The sequence below is a fragment of the Geotrypetes seraphini genome, chromosome 2 (assembly GCF_902459505.1).
Source record: "Geotrypetes seraphini chromosome 2, aGeoSer1.1, whole genome shotgun sequence".
NCBI classification, from domain to species: domain Eukaryota; kingdom Metazoa; phylum Chordata; class Amphibia; order Gymnophiona; family Dermophiidae; genus Geotrypetes; species Geotrypetes seraphini.
Window position 1 is genome coordinate 324,483,942 of NC_047085.1, and position 26,489 is coordinate 324,510,430.

General features: G+C 48.7%; 1 protein-coding gene across 1 annotated transcript in view; it reads left to right on the forward strand.

The window, feature by feature from the left end:
- The first annotated feature begins 1,064 nt into the window (after nucleotides 1-1,064).
- SLC4A7 (solute carrier family 4 member 7) overlaps nucleotides 1,065-26,489 on the forward strand; it is a 363,361-nt gene continuing 337,936 nt past the window's right edge. The window contains exon 1 of the mRNA XM_033930147.1: nucleotides 1,065-1,407. Coding sequence (XP_033786038.1) covers nucleotides 1,360-1,407 — 48 coding nt within the window. The 5' untranslated portion in view covers nucleotides 1,065-1,359. The remainder of the gene's footprint in view (nucleotides 1,408-26,489) is intronic.

Below are 26,489 nucleotides of genomic sequence, written 5' to 3' on the forward strand. Positions count from 1 at the left end.
TGCTCGGCCCCGCGCCGCTCTCTGATTGGCTTCCGCCAGTTAGTTGGCTCCTCAGATTGTAAAACGGAAGGCCTCAAAGCGGTGGAAGCGGCAGCGCGCATCTGTCTTGCGCTCAAATGTCGGTTCAGGATTGTCAGTATGTTGTTGTTCTCCGTGCTTTTGATGGTGTAACCCACCAAGAGTACCTGGGGTGGACCACTCCCCCCCATGCCATTGCATGGATCTTGCTCACACTATGGATTCTTATTTTAACTGCTGCGGACCTTACAGGTATTGGGGGTAAAATGAGGTAACATGGAGTGAGCGGGATCCGTGAGAGTTAAAACAAGGATCCCTGCAGACCGCATGCCACTTCCACTTTCTTTTTAAGGTCGTGTGGTAGGCAAAGACATCTGCGAGGTCTGTGGAATCCTTGTTCACGGGTCTGTCAAGAGATAAACTGAAATTACAAACCGCAGCTGTCAAAAAACAAGGTAAGCAGATTTTTAAGGGAGTGCAGTTAAGATCCGTGAGGTCCGCGTTTTACCCAGTCCCCTCCATCTTTGATGTTATGCAGGGCTGATTTAATCAATTTTATGAATTACCTCTTCTCTGTACAACTTTGCTATTCTTTTTTCTCTTTTTAATGGATTAAGGTTCTGATCATACAAAGCCATAAAGGACAAAAACAATAATAGAAATCTAAATACTGTATACAGATACAATCAGCCCGCCATCCAAACGTCTACAAAACCGAGAAGGGACATTTAGGGGCACTTTTACTAGGCTGTGTTAAGTGCTACTGAGTGCCCAATGCAGGACCAGATACAGCATTTCCGAGTTACTTTTTTTTTTTGTCTGCGTAGTCCACGACACATCCGGGAATACCTGCATCCTTCGCCGAAAGTCTTAACAACTGTCTCGTCTCATCCCTTTCACGGACAGATGCAACGAGGGCGGTGAAAAGGATTTCAAAACCTCGCCCCCTACGTCCGGCGAATGAAAACAAAGGTGGGAGGGTTCTATAGCCTACAATTCACTGCTGGTCCCTTTCCAAGGTCTGGGCGAAAAAAAAAAAAAAAAAAAAAGACCCAAACAAACAAACAAAACCCTCGCGACGTCTGCCGTTACTTTGTGCGCGTGCGCGAAGGAGGGGGGGGCGCGCGGGACGTGGCGCGCCGCCGGCCGGCCGGTAGTCAGGCAGACGCGAATTACAGGCGAAGCGGAGGCAGTGGGAGGCGAGGGAACGAGCGACGTCATCGGAGGCATGCTTACGTTATCATAAAGATCGCTGCCCCGGCGGGGAGACCCACAAAGACGCCACGCGCGCGCACACACCTGGAGGTAAAACAGCCGGGATAGGTAGATACACCCGCACCCATGGAGGAGGACGGAGGCGGCGAGCAGATGAGACCGCTGCTAACGACGGTGAGTGACCGAAAAAAACCAAACAAACTGGTGGCTTTGATATCGTTGACATATCGGGCGCGGTGCTAAATAATCCGGTGCTCTGTTCCCTGTTAGAAATGGTGTGCGGCTAAAAAGCCCCTTGCTGCTCTTATTGTGGGGATGCAGAAGGGGGTGCGGTAACGGGGTCTGCTCGTTTCTATGGGAAACGCTGCAGCGCGTGGGATGAGGATGGGGAGGGAGGTCTCGTGCTCCGCCGCGCTTTTGTTTCTGTTGTGTGCCAGCTTTGAGCGCTTTGTTACTTGTGTGTCTGAGTGAGAGGAAGCGGATCTATGAAGTATCGGTGAGAACGCATTGTGGGCTGGGTTGGGGGTGGAGGGGGGGTCCTCAGAGGAAATGTCGTTTTTTCGTTTTCTCCTCCCCCCCCACCGACAGTCAGATTACTACACCGGAAGGTAGAGCACACCGCAAATGCTATTTCGCAACTCCATGGCTGGGAAGAGATGAGAGGATGATAGCTGTCTTCTTCCCCACCTCTTCCCCCGCTTACCGTCTGTCTTCTGAAGGAAGGGGGTTAGAGTTGGCTTCTTGGTGGAACCGGTTTATGATTTGGGCCGCTCTCTGTTCAGCTCTGGGAACAGCGAAAGGCAAAATCCCACAATGTGTGTGTAACTGTAAGATAAATTAAGGCATACCGTTTGCATTTGGTAAAGTGCCTTTTTTGGAGTAATATATAAACTGAATTTCATGTTTTTATATTTGACAGATATTGTAAAAAAAAAAACAACAAAACGATTGAAAGCAAGCAAATACTGTATATATAAACTTTTATATTTCTTAGATAAGTGGTTTCTCTTTAGCTGTACAGTATCTCCAAATGGGTTAATTTTGCATAGACTGTGATAGTGATGAACCTAGTTCAGGGTAAGTGATATACAGTAAGTGTTGCACATGTACTGTTAATCCTTAACCACCATGCTATAACAAGAGTTTTCTGCAGTTCACAAGATATTATGTATACAGGTGTGTCATATGTAACTATTAATGGCTGTAATGTACCTGTGTGTGCGTGCATGTGAAAATGTGATAACTTATTGTAAGTAAACATATTTATCTGTTATACATAGTTAATACTGATGAGCATACATGCAGTGAATATGAATACATACAGTACTGAATATGTATTGGATCTGTTGAAACAGAAGGATAAGGATGTGTTGATACCAGTCTAAATGTTTATTAATTGTAATAATTCTACACTGTGTGTGTATACATAGTTGTTGTATGATATTGCCTCTATAAACTGATTTAATGACAATCACAGTCCACTAATTACCAAATAATTTATCGTGGACTAATCAAAATCTAAAAAGCTCACAAAACTTAAGAAATTTTTATGACCCTTCAGAATGTGAACTGATCTCTGAACAGTTTTATATACAGTATTTTTTTTTTTTTTTTAATTTTTCCACTTAGATTGTCTAAGAGCTGTTCTTCAATTATCCAGCTCATTCATTCGTAAATGCAGTTCAATCTTCCTGTAGACAAGCCGATTGGCTGCATCAATGAGATGTGTGAAATGTTTGGCTCTTTTTCTGGAATAAAAAACCCCTGATGCAGCCAATCGCAAAACTCTATAATATGTTGGGGTGTCTGCAGGAATATTGAATTACACTTAAGAATACAAAGGAATGAGCTGGATAACTGAAGAACAGCTCTATGACTTATCTAAGATATGAATATCAGGGGTACCCAAAAGGTCGATCGCGTAGGCAATGTGACTTTATCGCAGAGCCCATCCCTGGCTCTGTGATACACTCGTGTTGCCTTCGCATTCTACCTGCTTCCCGACGCCGTAAACAGGATACAAAAGTTCTGGGACAACCAGCCTTCCTCTCCCGATGTCAATTCTGACGTCGGAGAGGATGTTCCAGGCCAGCCAATCACGGGCATGGCAGTGGTGGCTGCCTAGAGTTTGGGTTTCTTCAGCTGCTGAGCAACACCGAGCAGGAGCATGCTTTTGGCGCTGCTGCTCATCGCTGAGCGGCTTCTTGACTTGCTCCCGTGCAAATAGAATAGCTTACTTATTATACTAGTCTTTAAGCCCGTTACATTAACGGGTGCTAGAATAGATGTGTTTGTCTGTCTGTTTCTTTATCTCTCTCTCTCCTTGGCCGCTGTCTATATCCTTCTGTCTCCCCCCCCCCCCCCTGAGCAAAGCTGTCTGCCCCCAGGACACACCTCCCCCCAAAGCAGCCACCTTTCCCTCTCCCTAACTGTCTCTCCATGGCCCTCTTCTGTCTCCCCCCCCCCCAGCAAAGCTGTCTGTCCCCAACACCCCTCCCCCCAAAGCAGCCCCCTTTCCCTCTCCCTATCTCTCCATGTCCCCTTCTGTCTCCCCCCAGCTCCCCCCTCCCCCCAAAGCAGCTCCCTTTCCCCCTGGCTCCCGATATTGATTCCCTTCTTACCCTCCCAACATCCAGGCGTCTTCTGGCCTGCTCCTCTTCACCAAAGCAGCCTGTGATCGTGGTGGACGGCTTTAGCGAACCTTGCAGGCTGCTCTCCAACTCGGTAGCACGTTCCCTCTGACGCGATCCCGTGCGTCAGAGGGAGCGTGCTACTGAAGCTGGAGAGCGGCCTGCAAGGTTCTTTAAAGCCGGCCACGATCGCAGGCTGCTCTGAAGAGGAGGATCAGCGGTAGTGGCGGCAGCGGCGAGTGAGGGCGGGAGGTGACACGGTGACTCCTTCTGCAGGTGGAGAGCGGCTTGCGAGGTTCGCTACAGCGGCTGGCGAACCTCAGGCCGCTTTGAAGAGGAGCGGGAGGGAGGAGTCACTGGTGTCTTTGGCGCAGGCGCCCTGAGTACTGGCACAGAAGCACACCTCAGGGCGCCAGCGCTCACAAATTTTTAAGAGCGCATGCGCCTCTAGCATTTTATTATTATTGATAGAATCCCAATTAATTGATACTCAAGTAAACGGAAAAAAATTGCCATTAAAAAAAAAAAATGCCCTCCCTGCAGCCCTGAAGCGGCATCAGTTCTGAGTCACGAACCCCTCTCCCTCCTTCCTTTATCTGAAGCAGCAGCTGGCAACCGGTCAGCAGAGGTAGCGCTGAAAACAGGCTGCTCGTGTCCAGCTTCGGCAATGCCTTTTCTCTGATGCATCACTTCCAGTGCATCAGAGAAAAGGCCTTGCTGGGCTGGATACAAGCAACCTGCTTTCAGCGCTGCTTCTGCTGACCGGCTGCCACTGCTGCCAGACTCCTTCAGAGGGAGGAAGGGCAGACAGAGAGAGGTGGGCCAGAAATATGTATGGGCCTGTAGATAGAGGGTCCAGCAGGCAAGGATGAATGCTGGACCGATAAATGGGTGAGAAGGGGGAGAGAGAAAGTGACTCAAAGAAGGGAAGAACAGATGAGAGGGGGAGGATGGAAGGGAGACAAAACTAGAGTTACTCTCAAACAACCAGAAGCTACAATTATCCCAGGACAAGCAGGCAGCATATTCTCTACATGTGGGTGACGGAGCCCCGTCGCAGACAGCATTTTAAGCAAACTTGATTGAAGATCTCAAGTTTGCTAGCACTGCCCACGCATGCGTGCCTTCCTGCTCCACTAGAGGGCGCATCCCCCTCCTCGTGGTCTTCAGTTCTTAGTTTTCCGCGGAGCCAGAAAGCCCTGTCTCTCTTCTCTGCGTTCTCTAAGTGCCTTTCTAGAACTGCGGCTTCTTTATTTTCTTCGGGAGTCGCTGTGCGGTTTGTTGTTTATCTTTTTTCCACGTTCGTGAAAATTTTTTGTTTTGCTTCGGCGACCGGGGGCTCCCGTTCGCTGTGGCCGCCTGGCCTCGCGTGTCTGCGGCCATCTTTTTGACTTATGTCCCGGCCTCTCACCGGGTTTAAAAAGTGTTCCCAGTGCAGTCGGGTTATTTCAATCACAGATCCGCACCGCTGGTGTATTCTCTGCCTTGGAACGGACCACCCGACGGACTCCTGTCCTCGCTGTGCCACTCTCCAACCTCAGGCTCTTCGCTGCCGTAGGGCCCGGATTGAGGAGCTCTTTGCCATGGAGACCGCTCCTGCTTTGACCCCGGTTTCGGCCTTGACCCCGGCCTCGGTCTCGATGTCTGCCTCGAAGACCTCGGCATCGGGCAGGTCTCCCTCGGCCTCGGCGGCCTCAGCCTCGAAGACAGCTCCGGGTAAATCCTCTCTTCAATCTTCAGGTTCAGTTCAACCACCAAAGAAGCCTTCCTCGGAGTCTCTAGCCATCCAGACGGTGAGTGTAGTCTTGCCGGCCTCAACAAGACTTCCTTCCAAATCCTCCAAGCGTGCTTCCACCATAATGGAATACTCTTCCTCGAGGTCGCCCCCGGTGGAACGCACTGCTGCATCTGCTCGGCCTTCTATGGTCACGGTGCCGCTGTTTGAGGAGGTGTTGAAGACGATCATTTCCTCGGAGCTTTCCTCGGCGTTGGCTCACCTTGCGCCGGCCTCGACCTCGTGCGCTGTTGACCAGCCTGAGCGCCCCGTTGAGGTTCCTCGGGAACGAGTGCGCCGGTCTCGGTGGAACTCCTCATCGGATTCCTCGCCTCTTCCCTCGAGGCACGCTTCTCCCTCGGATCGACCTCGCTCGAGGAATCCATCGAGGTGTTTTGCGAAGCGTCCCCGGGCATCCCCCTCGAGGCGGGATAGATCCCCGGGTCCTCGCACTACCATGTCCATTAAAGCTTCAGACCTTACCGTGTCCAACCCGAGTGCTGCGCTGTCCTGTTCGCGAGGCGCCGACCTCGGGGGATCCTGCCTCCTTGCGGGGCTTGTCCTCGGGACGGGGTTCCCCACAGAGGGGTTACAGAACCTCGAGGGCCCGGACCCCGGGGTACCTCCAAACGCAGGTTTTCGTTGACTCCCCCCCCGCTCTTATAGCGGGGTTTCTTCGGCATCCCGGAGGGTGGATTCCGATGTCCTTCTGCAGTATTCCAGGGAGGCTTCCCCCTCTTTTTCTGCTGCCTTGCAGTCTCGCTCGACCACCCCCTAGGGGAGCCAATCTGAGAGCAAACTTTCTTCCTTCACCCGTTTTGTTCTGGATATGGGGAAGGCATTGAACTTGGACCTCCAGTCGGATTCCAAGTATACTAAGGAGTATTTGGAGGAGTTGGAGCTTCCCTATTCTCCCCGGGAATCCTTGCGGCTTCCCTTGAACCCGGTGTTGCAACAGACTTTCTGTCACAACTTGGAGACCCCGTATGCTATTTTTGCCATTCCATCTAAAATGGAATCTCGATACCGTACGGTGCCCTGTAAGGGTTTTGAAAAGGCTCAGCTTTCCCACCAGTCTTTGGTGGTGGAGTCTACCCTTAAGAAGTCTCATCCGTCCAAGGTGTATGCAGCTGTCCTGCCGGGCAGAGAGGGCCGGACTATGGACAAATTCGGGAGACGCCTTTATCAGAACTCTATGATGGCGAACAGAGTCCTGAATTACAGTTTTACTTTTACATCCTATCTCAAGTGGTGTGTTAAGACTCTTCCCTCTTTCGAGGCGGATTTGCCTGCTGAGCGCCATGCGGATTTTCGCCGGTTTGTGGATATTCTAGCGCAGCTGCGGCTGTACATGTTCCAGGCCTCCTATGATGCGTTTGAATTGTCATCTAGAGTCTCAGCCTTTGCGGTCGCCATGCGACGCCTGGCGTGGCTCCGCATCGTTGATATGGATCCTAACCTGCAGGACCAGTTGGCCAACTTTCCCTGCCTCGGGAGTGAATTGTTCGATGATTCCATCGAAGCCGCAACTAAGCGTCTCTCGGAACATGAACGCTCCTTTGCTTCCTTGGTCCGACCTAAGGCAAAGCCCACTCCTCCCAAGTTCTGCCACCCTCCTCCGTGGCGGTACCCGCAAAAGTCTACGCCTGCCTTTTCTCGCCCTCCTCGGAGGCCGCAACAGCAGCAGGCCCCTCCTAAACCTCCTACTCCTACAGCGACCAAACTCTCGCCGTCCTTTTGACTCGCCGGGCAGGCGGAGGCTAGCCTCCCCCGCTCTGGCTGTTTCCCCTCTGCCTATAGGGGGACGTCTGCGCGCCTTTGCGCATTGTTGGGAGGAGATTACTACTTACTCTTGGGTCCTCTCTGTCATTTGGGGAGGAACCCTCAACTTCCGTACCCTTCCACCGGACTGGCCTCCGAGAAAGTCGCTTACGGAAGGAGATCAGCTGCCTGTGCTGCTTCAGGAAGCGCATGCCCTTTCTTCGTCTGTGGGTGGTGGAACGGGTACCCCCTTGTCAATAGGGCTCGAGAGTGTATTCAGGTACTTCCTGGTTCCCAAAAACACAGAGGACCTTTGTCCTATCCTGGATCTCCGAAAGTTGAACAAGTTCCTGGTTCGGGAGAAGTTCCGCATTTTTTCGCTTCCCATCTTGTATCCTTTGGACGAGGGGGACTGGTTGTGTTCCCTGGATCTGAAGGAAGCCTACACTCACATTTCGATCCATCTGGCTTCCCGAAGGTTTCTTCGCTTTCGGGTGGGGAACCTGGTTCCCAAAAAGACCGGGGACCTTCGTCCTATCCTGGATCTCCGAAAGTTGAACAAGTTCCTGGTTCGGGAGAAGTTCCGCATGCTTTCACTTCCCATCTTGTATCCTTTGATGGCGAGGGGGACTGGTTGTGTTCCCTGGATCTGAAGGAAGCCTACACTCACGTTCTGATCCATCTGGCTTCCTGAAGGTTTCTTCGCTTTCGGGTGGGGAACCTTGATTTGCAGTATCGGGTCCTCCCGTTCGGGCTCGCTTCCTCCCCACGAGTCTTTACGAAGTGGCTCGTGGTGGTGGCGGCTGCTCTACGGTCGCGGGGCCTTCAGGTTTTCCCGTACCTCGACGACTGGCTTATCAAGGCCCCGTCAAGGGAGGGGGTTATTTCAGCGACCCTTCAGACTATTTCCTTCCTCCAGAGTCTGGGGTTCGAGATCAACTTCCCCAACCTTCTTCAAACTTTCGGAAAATAAAAGAACAAGAGGGCACTTGGAAAAGTTGAAAGGGGACAGATTCAATACAAATGCCAGGAAGTTCTTCTTTACTCAACGTGTGGTGGACACCTGGAATGCGCTTCCAGAGGGGTTTAAGAAAGGATTGGACAATTTCCTGCTGGAAAAGGGGATAGAGGGGTATAGATAAAAGATTACTGCACAGGTCCTGGACCTGGTGGGCCGCCGCGTGAGCGGACTGCTGGGCGCGATGGACCTCAGGTCTGACCCAGCGGAGGCATTTCTTATGTTCTTATGTTCTAAGTCCCAGTTGTGCCCCTCTCAGTCCCTGCAGTTCATCGGGGCGGTGCTGGACACAGTCTGCCTCCGGTCCTTCTTGCCTCCACCGCGGCAAGCCGTTCTCCTACGGCTGAGTCAGCTGGTGCTTCAGAGATCGTCGGTTTCGGCCAGGCAGATGATGATCCTTCTGGGACACATGGCCTCCACCACGTCACACCGTTTGCATCTGCGTGTTCCTCAATGGACCCTGGCGTCTCAGTGGCGGCAGGATCGAGAGCCTGCTTCCAAACTCGTTGCGGTGTCTCCCTCCTTGAAACGCTCACTCTTTTGGTGGACCAATCTGTCCAGAGGTTTGCTTTTTCTCACGCCCCCGCATCAGAAGGTTCTGACGACGGACTCCTCGGCGTACGCTTGGGGAGTGCACCTCGACGGCCTTCGAACTCAGGGTTGGTGGTCGAGCGGACCGTCACTGCCACATCAACATTCTGGAGCTCTGGGCCATTTACTGTGCCGTGGTGGCCTTTCGTCATTTGCTGCAAGATTGCGTCGTCTTGGTGCGTACGGACAACCAGGTGGCGATACATTACATGAACAAGCAAGGGGGGACGGGTTCCATATCGCTCTGCAGGGAGGCCCTTTGACTTTGGTGGTGCGCCACAACATCTTTCTTTGGGCCGTGTATATCCAGGGCGAGCAGAATTGTCTGGCAGACAAGTTGAGTCGCCTTCTTCAGCCGCACGAATGGTCGCTCCATTCTCAGACTCTACGGTAGGTGTTATGTTCTTATGTTCTGTCCCAGCAAACGGACGGAAGAGGAAAAATTTATTTATTTTTTTTAAATTTAAAACTAGAAATGAAAGAAATAAAATAAAAACAGCGATTCGTGAGGAAAAAAATACAAACCGCGGTTCAGAGAATGCACGAAGTAACGAAGTTAAATGCAGAGAGTCAAAGATGGGCTTCTCGGCTTCGCGGAAAACTGAGAACTGAGGAGACGACGCTGGGCGGGAAGGTACTCGCACATGCGCGGTGCGGGCGACTCAAAACTTCTAGTTTCTTCAAGCAAGTCTGCTTGTGAGGCGTCTGCATCCGGGCTCCGTTGATGACGTCACCCATATGTGAGAATAGGCTGCCTGCTTGTCCTGGGATAATACCAATTATTTCATAACTCACTCAGTCTTCCGCTCAACTATCTCACTCTTCAATCAGTTCAAAAATCTTCTGCATGAATTATATTCCAGCAGAGCCGCCATACATTATCCCTCTCTTCAAGTCACTTCATTGGCTCCCCATTTATTTCCATATACTGTATAGTTCAAACGCCTCTTACTGATTACTCTGCAGCCTCACAATATCTGTCCTCCCATATCTCCCCCTAGGCTCCCCCCCCTTGAACTCGTTCACTGGGTAAGCCCCTCTTATCTGTACCCTTCTCTTCCTCTGCCAACTCCAAACTCTGTCCCTTCTATCATACTGCTCTGAACCTGGAGCAGACTGCTGTAGTCAATAAGTCAAGCTCCGTCTCTAGCAATATTCAAATCCAAGATAAGTCTGGCTTTTTTTTTTTTTCTCAAGGCTTCTTTCAACTCCTAACTCCCATTCGCCATAAGATAACAATATCCATCTTATCATTCTCTCTGAATAAACTCCCTAACCACAATATGTCCTGTCAGTCCAAATTAGGTTGTAGGCTTTTCTTAGCAGGGACTGTGTATTACATGTTAGGAGCCTTTGTACTCTATCCCTGAGCAAAATCCTACAACTCCCTCTCTATTTTGAATGTCTGGCAATGGGATGAGTCTCCTATTCATTAATATTTTTAGGTGAAAGGAGCTTTCATCATAAGTCTTTCAGCGCTATAGAAATGATAAATAGTAGAAGCTGTCTGTGCTGAAATGTAATTGCGCTGGTGTGTGTGTGTGTGTGTGTGTGACCACAGGTTTTCCAGCCCTGGGTGTGTGTCTGTGGCCACAGGAGGGGGAGAGCCCATAGGTTTTCCTGCCCTTGGGGGTGTGTGTGTGGCCCACAGGGGGGGGAGGGGTGTGGCCACAGGTTTTCCTTTCCTGGGGGTGTGTGTGTGTGTGGCCACAGGTTTTCCTGCCCTGGGTGTGTGTGTGTGGCCACAGGAGGGGGAGGGCCCATAGGTTTTCCTGCCCTTGGGTGTGTGTGTGTGGCCCACAGGGGGGGAGGGGTGTGGCCACAGGTTTTCCTGTCCTGGGGGTGTGTGTATGTGTGGCCACAGGTTTCCTTGCCCTGGGGTGTGTAAGTGTGTGTGGCCACAGGTTTTCCTGCCCTGGGGTGTGTGTGTGGCCACAGGTTTCCCTGCCCTGGGGTGTGTATGTGTGTGTGTGTGTGTGGCCACAGGTTTCCCTGCCCTGGGGTGTGTATGTGTGTGTGTGTGGCCACAGGTTTTCCTGCCCTGGGGTATGTGTGTGTGGCCACAGGTTTTCCTGCCCTGCGGGAGGGGTGTGTGTGGCCACAGGTTTTCCTGCCCTGGTGTGTGTGTGTGTGTGTGAGACTACAGGTTTTCCTGCCCTGGGTGTGTGTGTGTGTGGGGCCACAGGAGGGGGAGGGCCCACAGGTTTTCCTGCCCTGGGGTGTGTGTGTGTGTGTGTGGCCACAGGTTTCCCTGCCCTGGGGTGTGTGTGTGTGGCCACAGGTTTTCCTGCCCTGAGGGGGGTTTGTGTGTGGCCACAGGTTTTCCTGCCCCGGGGGGGGGGGGGGATGGCCACAGGTTTTCCTGCCCTGGGGGTTCGGTGTGGCCACAGGTTTTCCTGTCCTGGAGAGGTTTGTGTGGCCACAGGTTTTCCTGCCCTGAGGGGGGGGGGGGGGTGTGTGGTGTGTGTGTGGCCACAGGTTTTCCTGCCCTGGGGTGTGTGTGTGGCCACAGGTTTTCCTGCCCTGGGGTGTGTGTGTGGCCACAGGTTTTCCTGCCCTGGGGGGTGTGTGTGGCCACGGGTTTTCCTGCCCTGGGGGGTGTGTGTGGCCACGGGTTTTCCTGCCCTGGGGTGTGTGTGTGGCCATAGGTTTTCCTGCCCTGGGGTGTGTGTGTGTGTGTGTGTGTGTGTGTGTGTGTGTGGCCACAGGTTTTCCTGCCCTGGGGTGTGTGTGTGTGGCCACAGGTTTTCCTGCCCTAGGGGGGGAGGGTGGCGGCCATAAGTTTTCCTGCCCTCTGTGTGTGGCCCCAGGTTTTCCTGCCCTGGAGGGTTATATGTGGCCTCGGGTTTTCTTGCCCTGGAGGGGTGTGTGTGGCCACAGGTTTTCCTGCCCTGGGTGTGTGTGTGTATGTGGCCACAGGTTTTCCTGCCCTGGGTGTGTGTGAGTGTGTGATTTGGCATTAGCCCATCACTGGCTGCTGTAAATGCCTTGACGTCGGTGGGCAGTTTCTAGACATTCAAAATATAGAGGGATTATTAGGTTTAGCTCAGGGGTGGGGTGCAAGGTAAAGAATGACGTGGGGATAAATTTGTCCCTGTCCCCGCAGGAACTCAATTTCCCCGTCTTGTCCCTGTGAGTTTTGTCGCTGTCCCTACCCTATTCCTGTAAGCTCTGCCTTAACTGCACAAGCCTCAAACACTTATGATTTTAAAGTATTTGAGGCTTGTGCAGATGAGGGTGGAGCTTGCAGGAATGGGGCAGGGACAGGACGGAAAAATGAGGTCTCGCAGGGACGGGGAAAAATTTGCCCCCGTGTCATTCTCTAGTGCATGGGCTCCTAAGCACTCCAAGGTCTAGGATAGCTTTTATACTGGCCTTGAGTGATGGGGTCTTTTCTTAACCTAGTCCTTGGGGTACATCCAGCCATCAGTTTTTCAGGAGATACATAATAAATATGCATGAGAAATTTTGATTCATTCGTATTCAATGGATATCTTGAAAACCATCTTAGCTTGTTGTCTTGAGCACTGGTTTGAGAATTCCTGCCCTAGAGGAATGGGATGAGTCTCCTATTCATTAATGTTTTTAGGTGAAAGGAGCTTTCATCATTTGTATGGCAGGATCACTGTTCACCACTAGCACTTCTATTGAAAAATTCCAGCAAGCCCTCCCTTTCCATAAGGCACTTTGTAGAATGGCCCTAGTGGAGTTGGAGACTTTTTTTTTTTTTAAATATCTTTATTCATTTTAAAAGCCAACATCAAGTGCAACATATTATCAAGCAATGTACAAATAGACAGCATTTAATTCCATCAATAGCCAATCTGTCGATCAAATCGGGAAAGATTCCAGAAGACTGGAAGGTGGCAAATGTTACGCTGATCTTAAATAAAGGTTTGAGGGGAGATCCGGGAAACTGCAGACCTGCGAGTCTGACCTCGGTACCGGGAAAGATGGTGGAGTCACTGATAAAGGACAGCATCATTGATCACCTTGACGGACACGGGCTGATGAGGACTAGTCAGCACGGTTTTAGCAAAGGCAGATTGTGTTTGATGAACTTGCTGCACTTCTTTGAGGGAATAAACAGACAGATAGACAAGGGCGATCTGGATTTTCAGAAGGCGTTCGACAAGATTCCGCATGAACGACTACTTCGGAAAATTGCGAGCCATGGAATCGAGAGTAAAATACTCATGTGGATTAAAAACTGGCTGGAGCATAGGAAACAGAGAGTGGGGGTAAATGGACAATACTCGATCTGGAAGAGCGTCACCAGTGGGGTGCCGCAGGGCTTGGTGCTTGGACCCATGCTCTTTAAGATCTTTATAAACGATCTGGACATAGTTACGCCGAGCGAGGTGATTAAATTTGCGGATGATACGAAGTTATTCAGAGTAGTGAAGACATAGGGGGATTGCGAAGATCTGCAACGTGACATAATCAGGCTCGAGGAATGGGCATCGACATGGCAGATGAGGTTCAACGTGGATAAGTATAAAGTGATGCATGTCGGTAACAAAAATCTCATGCACGAATACAGGATGTCCGGGGCGGTACTTAGAGAGGCCTCCCAGGAAAGGGACTTGGGAGTTCTAATCGACAAGTTGATGAAGCGTCCATGCAATGTGCGGCGGCAGCAAAAAGGGCAAACAGAATGCTAGGAATGATAAAGAAAGGGATCATGAACAGATCAGAGAAGGTTATCATGCCGCTGTACCGGGCCATGGTGCGCCCTCACCTGGAGTCCTATATCCAGTACTGATCGCCGTACATGAAGAAGGACATGAAAGGGTCCAGAGAAGAGTGACTAAAATGGTTAAGGGGTTGGAGGAGCTGCCGTACAGCGAAAGATTAGAGAAACTGGGCCTCTTCTCCCTCGAACAGAGAAGATTGAGAGTGGACATGATCGAAACATTCAAGGTACTGAAGGGGATAGACTTAGTAGATAAGGACAGGTTGTTCACCCTCTCCAAGTTAGGAAGAACGAGAGGGCACTCTCTCTAAAGTTGAAAGGGGATAGATTCTGTACAAACGTAAGGAAATTCTTCTTCATGCAGAGAGTGGTAGAAAGCTGGAACGCTCTTCCAGAGGCTGTTAAAGGGGAAAACACCCTCCAGGGATTCAAGACAAAGTTAGACAAATTCCTGCTGAACAAGAACGTGCGCTGTTAGGGCTAGTCTCGGTTAGGGTGCTGGTGTTTGACCAGAGGGCCGCCACGTGAGCGGACTGCTGGGTATGATGGACCACTGGTCTGACCCAGCAGTGGCAGTTCTTATGTTCTTAAATGATATAATAAAAACATATCCCTTCCCACCCATCCACCCTTTCATATAGCATAAAGACAATCAAGAATAATTCAAATGATCAAGACCAACAAATTACAATCAAATAATAATTAAAGGCATATCCCCCCTCCTAGATGTGTATAATCAAAGGGCTAAAACCAATAATCAATCTATATAAAATTTTGTCAATGGGTCCCAAACCTCCTTGAATTTCATATAATATCCCAATTGTATTGCTTTCATACGTTCAAATTTAGAGGCAGTGCTTAAGGATAGCAAGGTCATGAACACCCCCCCCCCCCGATAAAGCATTACCTGCTACAGAAGGAAGATTTGGAGCAGCTGTTTTGCTTGTCATGTGGATTACTTGTGACAGTGGTGACTGATTACTAGCCTGGCGGAGGACAGCTTAGTCTTGAAGGACTTTCTGTACAGAAAGGCCAAGGTTATCCTGAGATAAATGTTTTCTTCTTTGACATTGGGGGTTCAAGTGCTGAATTTTGGAGGCTGTGTGGCCTGAGAGTTAGGCTAATTTTTTTATTATACAGCTTTTCATTGACACACAACACCAAAATGGTTTACAAAAATATCAATCCATCTCTATATATATAAATCGGATGTATGTATGTATAACTCTGAAACGCATGGACAGATTTCAACCAGACTTGGTATACCATATCATTTACTATCTGGGAACAAACATTGTGGGGGTTGGAAGGGAGTGACTTGTAAAAATAATAAAAAACAACTGATTTTAGTGTCTACCCCCCATAATGTTTCCGGGCTTACTGAGATAACGCGGCAAACTCTGAAGCGTATGGAGAGATTTCAACCAAACTTGGTACACATATGACTTACTATCTGGAGAAAAAATACTGTGCGGATGGGAAAGGGGTGACATATAAAAATGATCGAAAATGACAGATATTAGTGTCTAACTCAGGGCTGGCCTGGAACTTCCTCTTCGACATCAGAATTGATGTCGGAGTTGAAGGCTTGTGGGTCTGGCGCTTGTACGCATCAGGCCTGGCTCGGGGAAGCAAGGAGAAATCTGTGTGGTGGCTTGGGGGGGGGGCAGGGAGAGAGAAAGAATCAGGGAAGTGGAGAAATCGACGCGATGACTTGTGGGAAGGCAGGGGGAGAGAGAAAGAAAGGCAGGCAGGGGGAGAGAGAAAGACAGAAATAAAGAGAGGGCAGGGGGAGAGAGGCAGAAAGAGAGAGAAAGAAAAGTAGAGAGGCAGAAAGAAAGAAATAGTGGATTTACAGAAGAAGGAAGTGCAACTAAAGACTCATGAAATCATATTATATCTGCTGTCTATATTTTGCACTGTGGCCCCCTTTTACTAAACCGTGTATTGATTTTTAGCATCGGGAGCTGTGAGGGGCATTCAGCGCAGCTCCCTGCGCTAAAAACCACTATCGCAGTTTAGTAAAAGGGGAGGGACTATATTTGTCCATTTTTGTATAGTTGTTACTGAGGTGACATTGCATATTTTAAAGTCATCTGCCTTGACCTCTGAAAAACTCCCTGAATTCAAATGATAATTAACATTTTCTCTGCGTACAGTGTGCTTTGTGGTTTTTAAAAATTTTATTGTTGGTAGATCCATTTTTGACTTGGTCATTTTAAAAGTAGCTCGAAAGCCAAAAAACTGGGCAACCCTGGTGTAACCCATAGTTTTTGGTCTCACTGAGACGAATATGGACACTCCGATGCCGTTTAAGTCTCAAGTTCAACCCTATAGAGAGGGACATTCCTGTGGGGGGTGGGACATGGGTGTGTGTGTAGGGGACATGTGGGGGGTGGGATGTTTTGGGATAAATAAATATCCATGCAATGCTGGGTAATCTGCTAGTAATAAATATAAGGAACTACAATCCTGAACAGGATTGGAAGCTTTCATACAATACACAAGAAACTATCATAACAATGTACTTATACAATTGTTTGTGTATAACATACCCCTTTACAATATGCAGATCTTCCATTCAACCCAGATCCCCAAGCTCCAAACTGGTCAACCAAATGCCAGCTGAAAATGTGCCTTTAGTGGAAGTGACATCACGTTAGGGCAGTGGTTGGCAAACTGCGGCTCGCGAGCTGCATGCGGCTCTTTAGCCACTTGAGTGCGGCTCAGTTAGCTAGAGCAGGGGTGCCCAACCTGCTTCCCTTCCCTGTAAAGATAAGGTGACCATCCGTCCTGTTTTGAAAAGGACTGTCCCCTTTTTAGATCCCCAATCCCATTGTCCACATGTACAGCTTCGGGACGCCGAAATGTCCCGTTTTCCGGGACAGCGTCCTGAAGCTGTGCATGGGGACAACGGGACAGGCGATCGCTCCCCCTCCAGTGCTGAAGCTGAAGCCTGTCCCGCCCTACGGACCAGCCCCCACTGCTGCTGCCTACTGCCGCTTCAAACCCCCCTCCCCCGATCCACTGCCGCCCGCCTCAACTAAAGAGGTCCAGGCGCCGGCCCACTAACCTTCCCGATGTCAATTCTTATGTCGGAGAGGAAGTTCTGGGCCAGCCAATCACTGCCTGGCTGGCCCGGAACTTCCTCTCCGACATAAGAATTGATGTCTGGAAGAAGGTTTGTGGATAGGCGCCTGGACTTTCCTTTGCTTTAGTTGCAGCAGTTGGCAGCGGCGTCGGACCGGGGGGTGGGGGTGTGTGTTTGAAGCAGCAGTAGGCAGCAGCAGTGGAAGCTGGTCTGGGGGGGCAGGCTTCTGCGCTGGAAGGAGGGAGGCAGGCAGGCTGGCTTTAGCGTGGAGGGAGGGAGGTAAGCTGGCTAGCTTCGGGGGAGTGGGTGGAACAAAGGCTGGAAGGCAGTGAGGGTGACATGGTAAGGAGGCACTAGGGGCACTGAGGACATGGGAAGGAGGCACTGGTGGCACTAAGGACATAGGAAGGGGCACTAAGGACTAAGGACATAGGAAGGAGCCACCGGGGGCACTAAGGACATAGGAAGGAGAGAGGGAATAGAAAGGGACAATTGTTGGGCCTCAGTGCAGAAAGAAAGGATGCACAGTCAGAAAGAAATGCAACCAGAGACTCATGAAATCAGCAGACAGCAAATGTAGGAAAAATGATTTTATTTTCAATTTAGTGATCAAAATATCTGTTTTGAGAATTTATATCTGCTGTCTATATTTTGCACTATAGCGATTTTTAGCGCAGGGAGCCTATGAGCATCAAGAGCAGCACAGAGCATTCAGCGCAGCTCCCTGCGCTAAAAACCGCTATCGTGGTTTAGTAAAAAGGGAGGGGCATATTTGTTTATTTTTGTATAGTTGTTACTGAGATGACATTGCATAAAGTCATCTACCTTGACCTCTTTGAAAACGGTGATGGGACAAAAGCGTGCAACACAATTACACACCGACAATTCAGCGCAAGATTTCAGCGCGCTGCAGGAAAACCTTCTTTTTAAAGGGCTCCAACGGGGAGTGTGGGGGGGAACCCCCCACTCTACTTAATAGGGATCGCGCTGCCTTGTTCGGGGTGTGTGTGTGTGGGGGGTGTAACCCCCCCCACATTATACTGAAAACTTAACTTTTCCCTAAAAAATAGGGAAAAAGTTAAGTTTCCAGTATAATGTGGTGTTTCAACCCCCACCCAACGCCAGCGCGATCCCTATTAAGTAAAGTGTGTGTGGGGGGTTTCCCACCAACACCCCCCGTCGGAGCCCTTTAAAAGAAGGTTTTCCTGCGGTGCGCTGAATTGTTGGCGCGCGCTCAAAACTATGAACCTTAACAACCCGCGGAATATAAATGATTAACATTTTCTCTGCATACATTGTGCTTTATGTTTTTAAAAAAAAAAACTTTTATTGTTGGTAGATCATTTTGACTTGGCCACGAAGGTAAGGGGGAGGGAGGGGAGCTGCTGAAAGACATTTAGTAATCATTGCAGGCTTGACTGTGCAGGGAATTATTTTTGTAAAATCGTGTTTTGTTATGTGACTGGCATTATTTAGGCTTCTATTTCTATGAATGAATAGAATGAAAATGATATAAAATTGCTTGCTTGTTTTTATGTGCGTGCGCTGAAGGGAAGTGGAGAGAGAGTGGGTTGAGGACGCTGAAGGGAAATGGGGAAGAGAGAGTGGGGAGAAGACCTGATTTATAAATTGACAATTGTACAGAATATTGTTTCAGTATAAAACTATTTGAGGCTTGTGTGGATGGAATCAGATGGTTTGCTGGGACGGAGACAAATTTTTTCCCCCTATGTCATTCTCTAGGCTCTGCCACAAATCGATTTCGACTACGTGTGGGAGGGCGGGGTGTCAAGTCGGGTTGACGTAGCTGTTGTAGCACAAGCGGTCGCAGGGTATGGCTCTCAAAAGAAATCATAATCGTTGTATTGCTAATCTTTGGCTCGTTTGACTAATGAGTTTGCCTACCACTGTGTTAGGAGATGCAACACAAGGATGACTGTCGGGGCTAAATTCCATATATACTCGATTAATAAGATGGGGGGGGGGGCAAGGTTTAATATTCATATGCCCTACCAGACTCTGCACTCAGCCTCCCAGCAGGACAGGGATTTTGAGCCAAGCAGGGCCTTCAGCACCTCTCACTGCATTGAGAGAGTGAAGCCCCGTCATTTGCAGCAGCAGCCCTGTAGGCAGGAGTGAGTGAGCTTCCTTTCTGCTGTTTTCTAATCTAATCTTCCATGTGTGAGTGGCACAAGGCTACAGATCAAAGAGGAAGTGGGAAAGTAGTAGGGGATGGGGGCATGGAGAAGCAAGAGGAGGTACCTAGAAGAAGGGGGTGCTATATAGAACCTGAAACAGTTAATTGTCAAAGAGGTGGGTCTTCAGGTTTTTTCTGAATGTGGTGTAGTTTGTCTCTTTCCTGATTGCTTCTGGTAGGTCATTCCAGGTTTTTACACCCAGATAAGTTAGCATAGAGTGGAAAATTCACTTGTAGTGGATGTATTTTGTGGATGGCAGGTTTAGTTGGATTCTGTTAAGGATTTTTTTTGATGTCGACCAAACAGTAGAGAATAATTGGATGAGAGGGGCTGCTGAGTTTCCATATAGAATCTGGTGTAAGATGCATGACATTTTGAAAATTATTCGGGATGATATTGGGAGCCAGTATAGTTGCCTGATGTGATTGAATCATATTTCTTTAATTTGTAGATTAGTCTAACGGCTGTGTTCTGGATGAGCTGTAGTTTGTGGATAAGAGTGGTGTTGATGCCAAGGTAGGCAGAGTTGCAATAGTTTAGTTGGTACTGGGAGTGTCCAGGGATGTGAGAGGGGGCCCAGGAATGTTGGGGGGGATGTCAGGGGATGTCCGTGATATTAGGAGGATGTCGGGGGGGGGGAGGGGTGTAGGGCTCAGCTGAGCCTGGCAGGGGGAATCCTCAGCTGAGCTACCAGGAATCCACAAAACTGGCTCAGCTGATTGGGATTCCTTCTGCCGTGATCAGGCAAGGTAATTGGTGGGTACGTCTAAAAAAACTTGCTTGTGGACAGTATTTTTGAAAATGGGCAAAAAAGGTAGATGTCCTAAGGACCAAAATGTATACCTAGCTTATTTTCAAAAATACTACTACTATTATTAATTATTTCTATAGCGCTACCAGACGCACGCAGCGCTGCACAGAGTCACAAAGAATAAGAAAACAGTCCTTGCTCGAAAGAGCTTACAATCTAAACAGGCAAGACAGACAAAACAGGATGTCGTGGATACAATCAAGGAGAACGGTCTATCAGCGGATGTTTTGGCAGCTTTGAAAATGGACATTTTTCCTAATGGATTTGTGGCATACGTTCAAACTCAGACTTAGGCATAGTTTCAGTTATTCCCCTCTATGTCTTTTGATCCCTCATTTGCATTTCTTACCAAGAAGAAACTATTCTTCCCCCTCCCCTCCCCTCCCCCCGATGGCTTTTGTTTTGTTGTCATGCGATGGTATTTTCGAGCTGTAGATGTTGCTATAGATTTTTCTTTTACTGGTTGTTTTCCTTGGAATCTCCCAGGCCCAGATGCTCAAACGTCCCGTGTGGCATATTAAACTGGGTCTGCAAAAGGCAATCTCAAAAAAGCCAGATAAGCTCAGAAAAAAATCACATGCAAATGAGGTGCACAGAAATTGTATAACTGCCTTGTTGGAGAAAGTTGCTCACATATGCACAGAATAGTTTCCCGGAAAAAAGCATCATTATCTCTGGACTAGTACTTAAAAATTGCCATACTGGGGCAGACTGAAGGTCCATCAAGCCCAGCATCCTGTTTCTAACAGTGGCCAACCCAGATATCTAGCTAGATCCCAAGTAATAAAACAGGCAGTATATTCTCGCATGTGGGCGACAACATCCGCAGAGTCCTGTAAGGACAGAGCAAAAAGCATACTATCACTTTAAATCTTTTCAAAGTCTTGTGACTGCCCATACCGCATGCACCTGTGCCTTCTCGCCTGACGGTTCATGGGACCATCAGTTCTTAGTTTTTTGTGGCGCTAAGAAACTGTAATTTTTTAGTGTCTCCAAAAATGCTTAAAACTTTCTTTGCGCTTTTCTCGTTTTTATGTATTTTTTTCATAATTTTGTTTTATTTCACTTTGTTTTTTATTTCATATTGATTTTCCAAATTTTCCATTTGTGGGCGTTTGGACCATTTCAAGCCTGTTTTCAGGCCGGAAGTATTAAGTCCTTTTTTTCGGGTTAGAGATCACTCAACCTTCTAGGACCATGAAGTCCTTTGATCTTGCGATGGCGGTGTTCCCCTTGATGTCAAAGCTAGTGGTTTTAAGCGGTGTACTCGGTACAACAGGACCATTTAGATCACTGATCCACATAATTGGTGTGTTCAGTGCTTGGGACCTTGGATAGACTCTTGTAAGAACTGTTCTCAACTTCAAAAGAGATCACTGAAGGCTGGACAGCTTCAGTTTGAGAAGCTTTTTTGATCAACATCAGGAGCATCGAGGGTGTCTACCACATCAGATGCTGAAGCTCAAAAAATCATCTTCGGCACCAAAGCTGACATCAATGCCTCTGTTGACATCACCACTCGTACCATCATTGGAAACAAATAAGAGAGCTAAGAAGCACAAGCATTATTCCCTGTCCAATTATAAGAGCATAAAAATTGCCTTACTGGGACAGACCAAAGGTCCATCAAACCCTGTATCCTTTTTCCAAAAGTGGTCAACCCATGTTCTAAGAAGTAAAGGGAATCACCTTTTGTTGCTTTGGATTTCAAAGCTGTGGGCTCTAGAGGATTAAGTGACTTGTTCAGGGTAACAAGGAGCTGAACCAGGATTTGTTCTCGCAACCTCTGGGTGCAGAGGCAGCAGCTCAACCAGTGAGCCGCTTATTCTAAGAATAAGCAGTGGATTTTTCCAAGCCATCTTAATAATGGCCTATTGACTTCTCTTTTAGGAAATTTATCCAGACCTTTTTAAAACCCTGCTAAGGTAACACATTTCACCACATTCTCCGGCAATGAATTCCAGAGTTCAATTACACGTTGTGTGAAGAAATATTTTCTCTGGTTTGTTTTTGAATCTGAAACATAGAAACATAGAAAATGATGGCAGAAAAGGGCTATAGCCCACCAAGTCTGCCCATTCCAAGTATCCGCCCCCCTGAATTCACTCCCCTAAAGATCCCACGTGAGCATCCCATTTGCTCTTAAAATCCGTCACGCTGTTGGCCTCAATCACCTGCAGTGGGAGCCTGTTCCACTGATCCACCACTCTTTCGGTGAAGAAGTACTTTCTGGAGTCTCCATGAAACTTCCCTCCCCTGATTTTCAGCGGATGTCCTCTGGTGGTCGAGGGTCCCCTGAGACAGAAGATATCATCATCTGACTCGATGCGACCCGTGATGTACTTAAACGTTTCAATCATGGGAAGTCATCTTGCCACTGTATCGAGCGATGGTGCGTCCGCATCTGGAATATTGCATTCAATATTGGTCGCCGTACCTCAAGAAGGACATGGCGGTACTCGAGAGAGTCCAAAGGAGAGCAACGAAACTGGTAAGAGGGCTGGAACACTGCCCATATGCCGAGAGGTTGGATAGGCTGGGGCTCTTCTCTCTGGAAAAAAGGAGGCTCAGGGGTGATATGATAGAGACCTTCAAGATCATGAGGGGCATAGAGAGGGTGGATAGGGACAGATTCTTCAGGCTGAAGGGGACAACAGGTACGAGGGGGCATTCGGAGAAACTGAAGGGAGATAGGTTTAAAACGAATGCAAGGAAGTTTTTTTTCACCCAAAGGGTCGTGGACACTTGGAATGCGCTACCGGAGGACGTGATTGGGCAGAGTACGGTACAAGGATTCAAACAGAGACTGGACGGATTCCTGAGGGATAAAGGGATCGTGGGATACTGAGAAAGCTAACCAGAAAATAAGTATAGAAACCCGACCAGGTCGTGCATGTGCAAGACCGGAGGGCTAGGACTTTGATGGGAAGATAGGACTCAATAGGAAACCAAGGTGGCATGGGGGCCCCTTCTGGTGATTTGGACAGGTCGTGACCTGTCTGGGCCGCCGCGGGAGCGGACTGCTGGGCAAGATGGACCTATGGTCTGACCCGGCGGAGGCACTGCTTATGTTCTTATGTTATGTTATGTCTCCCCTCTCTCTTCGTTCCTCAAGTGAGTACAGCCGCAACTTCTTTAGTCTTTCTTCATACGTTAGGTCCTTTAGCCCCAAGACCATCCTGGTGGCCATTCGCTGAACCGACTCGATCCTCAGCACGTCCTTACGGTAGTGTGGTCTCCAGAATTGAACACAGTACTCCATGTGAGGCCTCACCATGGATCTGTACAGCGGCATAATGACTTCAGGTCTCCTGCTGTCAAAACCTCTACGGATATAACCCATCATTTGTCTTGCCTTGGAGGAAGCCTTTTCCACTTGATTGGCAGCCTTCATGTCTTCACTAATGATCACCCCTAGATCACGTTCCGCCGTGGTCCTAACCAAGGTCTCACCATTTAGTGTATAAGTTCTGCGTGGGTTTCTCTTACCCAGGTGCATTACCTTGCATTTTTTAGCATTGAAGCCTAGCTGCCAAGTCGTTGACCATCGTTCCAGCAGCATTAGGTCCTGTGTCATATTATCAGGTAACAAGCTTTTGCTTACTATATTGCAAATTTTGGTGTCGTCGGCGAACAGTGATACCTTTCCCCTAAGTCCTTGCGTCATGTCTCTTATGAATAAGTTGAAAAGAATCGGGCCCAAGACTGAGCCCTGCGGCACTCCACTAAGCACGCTCGACGCTTCTGACGGGATACCGTTCACCACCACCCTCTGTAGTCTACCGTTCAGCCAGTCCCCAACCCATGTAGTTAGAGTGTTTCCCAATCCTATTGATTTCAGCTTGTTCAATAACCTTCGGTGTGGGACGCTATCAAAGGCTTTACTGAAGTCCAAATATACCACGTCCAGTGACTCTACGGCATCCAGTTGTCTAGTAATCCAGTCAAAAAAGCTAATAAGATTGGATTGGCAGGATCTGCCCTGGGTGAACCCGTGTTGGTGGGGATCACGTAGATTTTCCTCATCTAGGAATGTGTCAAGATTCCGTTTGATTAGTGTTTCCATGAGCTTACACACTATAGACGTGAGACTCACTGGTCTGTAGTTTGCTGTCTCTGTCCTGCAGCCCTTTTTGTGGAGTGGGATTACGTTGGCGGTTTTCCAGTCCAAGGGGACTCTTCCTGTGTGTAGGGAAAGATTGAAAAGCACAGATAATGGTTCCGCCAGGACCTCCCTTAGCTCTCTGAGCACCCTGGGGTGTAGGTTGTCCGGTCCCATGGCTTTGTTTACCTTGAGTCTTGTTAGTTCGTTGTAGACGTCACTGGGCGTAAATTCGAAATCCTGAAACGGGTCTTTTTGGTTATCTCCCGTCTGAAGCTGTGGACCATCTCCCGGTGCTTCACATGTGAAGACTGAGCAGAAATATTCGTTTAGTAGTTTTGCCTTGGCAGAATCTGATTCTACAAAGTTACCGTCTGGTTGCTTCAGGCGTTCAATCCCATCTTTGTTTCTTTTCCTGTCACTAATATAGCTGAAGAAAGATTTATCCCCTTTCTTTATGTTCCGTGCTAGAGTTACCTCTATTTGTGTTTTGGCCTCTCTGACTACTTTTTTGACAGCTCTAGATCTGTCTAGATCAGGGGTGCCCACACTTTTTGGGCTTGCCAGCTACTTTTTAAATGACCAAGTCAAAATGATCTACCAACAATGTTAATCATCATTCCTATTCCAGGGTTTTCAAAGAGGTCAAAGCAGATGACTCTATGCACTATCACCTCAGTAACAACCATACAAAAATAGACAAATATACCCCCTCCCTTTTTACTAAACCACGTTAGCAGTTTTTAGTGCAGGGAGCTGCGCTGAATGCCCAGCGCTGCTCTCGACACTCCTAGGCTCCCTGCGCTAAAAACCTCTATTGCGGTTTAGTAAAAGGGGACCTTAGTGTAAAATATAGACAGCAGATATAAATTCAGACACATTTTGATCACTAAATTTAAAATAAAATCATTTTCCCTACCTTGTCTGGTGATTTCATGAGTCTCTGGTTGCACTTTCTTCTTCTGACTGTGCATACAATCTTTCTTCCCTTCTTTTAGCCTGTATGCTTCCTCTCCTCCAGACCTCATTCCTTCCCCCAACTTTTCCTTCCTCTTCCCTGACCTTTCTTTCTCTCTGCCTCCCTTTCATTTTTTTCTGTTTCTCTTCTTTCCTTCTGTCTCCCTGCCTGCCCTTTTTCTTTCTTTCTCCCTGCCCTTCCCCAAGCCACTGCCACTGCCATTACCATCGGGGACCAGGACCCAAATGCCACCAATAACAGGCCCCAAGCTCTCCCTGCTTCGGCCAACCAGCATTCCTCTCCCCGACGTCAATTCTTCCGTCGGGAAGAGGAAGGCTGATCAGCCCAAGATCGTGATCAACCTATTGGGGGAAATGCTGCCGGGTCCTGCCTTCGCGGAAACAGAAAGTAGGCAGGACCCGGCAGGAAGAAGAACAAATGCTTCACTAACCTGTCTCCCGCATTAGCCCGTAGCGAACGCTTGCTTCAGGGCTCTCAACATGTGCGCGCCGGCTTCCCTTCTCCCCTCCCCCCCCGGACATAACTTCCGGTTTCGGAGGGAAGAGAAGAGAAGCCGGCACGCACATGTTAGAGCCCGGAGCATAAGTTCGCTACGGGCTGAAATCTCCAAGCCGGTTTTTTGTTCAGCAGCGGCAGATGACAGCTGGGCGGATCGCCCAGCTAAAAGGCCCTAGGGAGAAAGAACACTGGAGAGGAAGGCTGATCGGCCCGTAGATCAGGACGGCAACACGAGTCTATCACAGAGCCCGGGATAGGCTCCGCGATCGACTCGCGTTGCCTTCCTGAGCTACTGGTCGATCGCGATCGACGCGTTGGGCACCCCTGGTCTAGATAGTCCTCTTTCGCCTCTTGTTTTCCTAAATGTTTGTAGGTGTTGAATGCTTCTTTTTTCTTTTTGACTAGGTCTGAAATTTCTTTGCTAAACCATTGGGGTTTTTTGTTTCTCCTGCGTTTACTTATTGTTCTTATGTAGCGGGTTGTTGCTTCATGTAGGATGGACTTCAGAGTCAACCACATATCCTCCACATTGTCAGCTTTTGCCTGTTTATGTAGCTCTTGATGGACAAAATCTCCCATGCGGTTGAAGTCTGTGCCTCTAAAGTTGAGAACCCTCGTTGCTGTGTTTGACTTAGAGAAACCTTTCTTGAGGTTGAGCCATACCATATTATGGTCGCTGGAGGCCAGTGTATCACCTACTGAGACTTCCGAGACGCTATCTCCGTTGGTGAGTACTAGGTCTAGTATCGCCTGGTCCTTGGTTGGCTCCAACACCATTTGTTTGAGATGTGCACCTTTTATGGAGGTTAAAATTCTTTTGCTGCTACATGTAGACGCGGAGAGTGTGCTCCAATCTGCATCAGGCATGTTGAAGTCTCCTAGTATTACTGTGTCCCCGCGCAGTGTGATGTTCTCTATGTCCTCTATTAAACCCATGTCTTGATCTTCCTGTTGCCTGGGAGGTCTGTATATCACACCAAGGTATAGGCATTTTTCAAACCCTCTGGCTAGGTTCACCCAGAGGGATTCCCTGGTGTATCTAACATCTGTGATTCTGGTAGTTTTGATGCTTTCCTTAGTGTACAGTCTACCCCTCCTCCCAATTTA